Source organism: Bison bison, unplaced genomic scaffold, assembly GCF_000754665.1.
Source record: "Bison bison bison isolate TAMUID 2011002044 unplaced genomic scaffold, Bison_UMD1.0 scf7180017864529, whole genome shotgun sequence".
NCBI lineage: Eukaryota > Metazoa > Chordata > Mammalia > Artiodactyla > Bovidae > Bison > Bison bison.
The window spans coordinates 180,048-182,557 of NW_011495079.1; the positions used below are offsets into that span (position 1 = coordinate 180,048).

At 50.4% G+C, this 2,510-nt stretch overlaps 1 protein-coding gene across 1 annotated transcript in view; it reads left to right on the forward strand.

Moving 5' to 3' along the window:
* The window catches only part of MAMLD1 (mastermind-like domain containing 1), a 61,790-nt gene that overhangs the window by 22,142 nt on the left and 37,138 nt on the right, over positions 1–2,510 (forward strand). Inside the window, exon 6 of the mRNA XM_010831606.1 lies at positions 335–460. Within this exon, the coding sequence (XP_010829908.1) occupies positions 335–460 (126 nt within the window). The remainder of the gene's footprint in view (positions 1–334; positions 461–2,510) is intronic.

Genomic DNA, 2,510 nt, shown 5'->3' on the forward strand with positions numbered 1-2,510 from the left:
TTTCCCCCAGGACTTCGGTCTCCCACCCTGCCTGTTTCTTCTGTAGAAAAGCTGAGGAGGTGGCTGTAAAGTGCTAGGCTTGGGTATGTAGCAGCGTGAGGGATACTCCTTGGGAAGACTGACCTCTTTTCTGAGGGCTCTGGGTGACCATGGCCATGACAGTACCAGGAGGAGAGAGACCGTGTCTTTTTCATCCAGGTTTCATGAAGCCTCATGAGCCACGTGCTCCACACCAAGGATCAGTCTTTGGTTGGGTACACCCGTGGGGGAGGCCAGGGTGAGCGGCCAGCCCTTGTCCACAGTTCAGGAGCACTTAGGTTTGATTTTGTTGTAGGCGTGTTGCCAACTGTTCTCGTGGACTTCCGTGGCTGGCTCGATGGAGCACCAGCTGAATCACCACTGGGACCCTTATCCTATCAGGCAGCATCCTCAGCCTGGAGCCGTGTCACCATCTAAGATTGTGAGCTTTTTTGGTTTCTTTTGTTTTCAGTGGGGAGTGTTTGTTGTCTGACTGTGTTGCCTCAGAGCCGGAGCAGCTGGCTCAGAGAGAGAATCCTTAATGTTCAGGGTCTTGAAAATCTACCCACCCCCCCACAGCTGATTCCCTAGGTGGGGCTGGGGAAAGGCTTGGGAGAAGGAGCACGTGGCTGAGCTTCCCGAGGCCAGGAGGGACACCTGTGACCTCTGCCAAGCCCAAGGGGCTACAACCGCTGCCAGGGGCCGCATTCTGGGCCCCTGCTGCCTGGGGCTGAGTGTGCTACCCAGTTCTTCCCTCCTGCTTCTCTTTGTGGTCCTCAGAGGTAGAGGCTGTTAGCATTCCCTTTAAAGCTGAGAAAACTGAGGCACAGAGAAGTCCGCAGAGTTGCCCGCAGTCACACAGCCAGTCGGGGCCAGAGCAGGGAGTGTGGCTGTAGAGGCCACACTAGTAACCCTGCATGCAGGGGCCTGGCCTATCCTGCCTGACCCTCCTCACTTCTGCCTCGTCCACAAAGCGGGTGTGATGGTAGGTTGTTCAAGGAGTAAATGTGTTCATTCAGTGCACCTAAAGTACTGCCAACAGATGCTTGCTGTCATTATGACTGTCTCCTAGGCCTGAGTCTCTAGATCTGGTTCTCTTTGTGGGGCTATGTTCCTTCTTGTGGCCTTTCCACATTGAATTAGAGTCCTAAGAATTCAGTGCTGGTCCCGTGATCAGGAGAAGCTGGGAGAAAGGAAGAGGTGAGTGTTTAGCATGGTCACCTGCAGGACGGACAGGAAGTCCATGCTTCTTGCTCCCACCATGGTGGACTTGGCCACGCTTTACTACCACCCAAACCAACACTCAGAAAACACTCTTGTCCTCCTCTTTGGCATTGACTAGCTCATCACACCTCTGTGGGTGGTAGCAGGAGGATTGGGCATTCATTTTTAGCCAGATCATAGTTGCCTTAAAGAGTAGTTTCTAAATGGAACATGAGAAAGCAATTCTCGAGTCAGCAGAAATGCCAAATCCAGTTGTTGATAGGAGCGCTTTCTTATTTGCAAACTAGTCTCGCTCAATTTGGGGGATTCCACTTTACCAGCTAAGTGATTGATCCAATTTCAATGAACTGCTTGCTTGCATTGGAGGTAAAAGGTAAATGCCGTCTGGTGTCAGGGCAGTGGGTAAGCGTGGCAGAGGCACTGGAGATAGTCGGACTGAGGTTCCAGTCCAGACACCATCACTGTGTGGACAGTGTGCCAGGAGCAATGTCACTTAAGCCCTCTGAGCATCAGCTGAACCTGGGCAAATGGCTGGACTTCATTTTGATGGCCTTGGAAGATAAGAGATGCTGAACCGAGCATACTCAGGGTGCAGCCTGGCCCACACTCTGCAGCTCAGCAGGGCCAGCCCAGGCTCCCAGACTTGGGTCTCGGAGCCCTGGAATCAGATGTGTTTCTCAATTCAGAACTTTAGGGACTTAAGCAAGGTAATATGCTGCATATGCCAAATATCACACAACCCTGTGGTGGAATCTGGGGTAGCATTTTATTATTTTTGCAGAGAAATAAGAATATTTAACCGAGCCCGGGTCAAGTTTTGCTCCCAAATAAATTTTGGCACCAAATTTACAAAAACAGAATAAGCTTTCAGAGCTTTTGGCCTTGAAACTACAGATAAGGGATGTGGACCAATGATTTCTAAGGGAAGGACTTTGAAGTCGAGACACATAGCCCTGGTGTGTTGAATTTCAATGGCCCTAAATCTCCTCACTGCATTCCCCACCCTACTCCCAAGGCTGGGTGATTTCTGTTTTTAACTGAAGTGAAGCAAAATGAAATTTGCTTTAATAATTGCATGCCCCTTCTCACTGAAAACTATTGAAGATGCCTTAGGGCATTGTGAAAATCGGGGTTAGGACTTCAGTTTTAGCATCAAGCCACTGGAGGATGGCACTAACATTTACTCAAAGATAAAACAGTTCTGTCCAGGAGATGGGAGTTGTGCTCTGGAAGACTCAGAGTGGCAAGAGGCAGCAGGAGCACCCTAG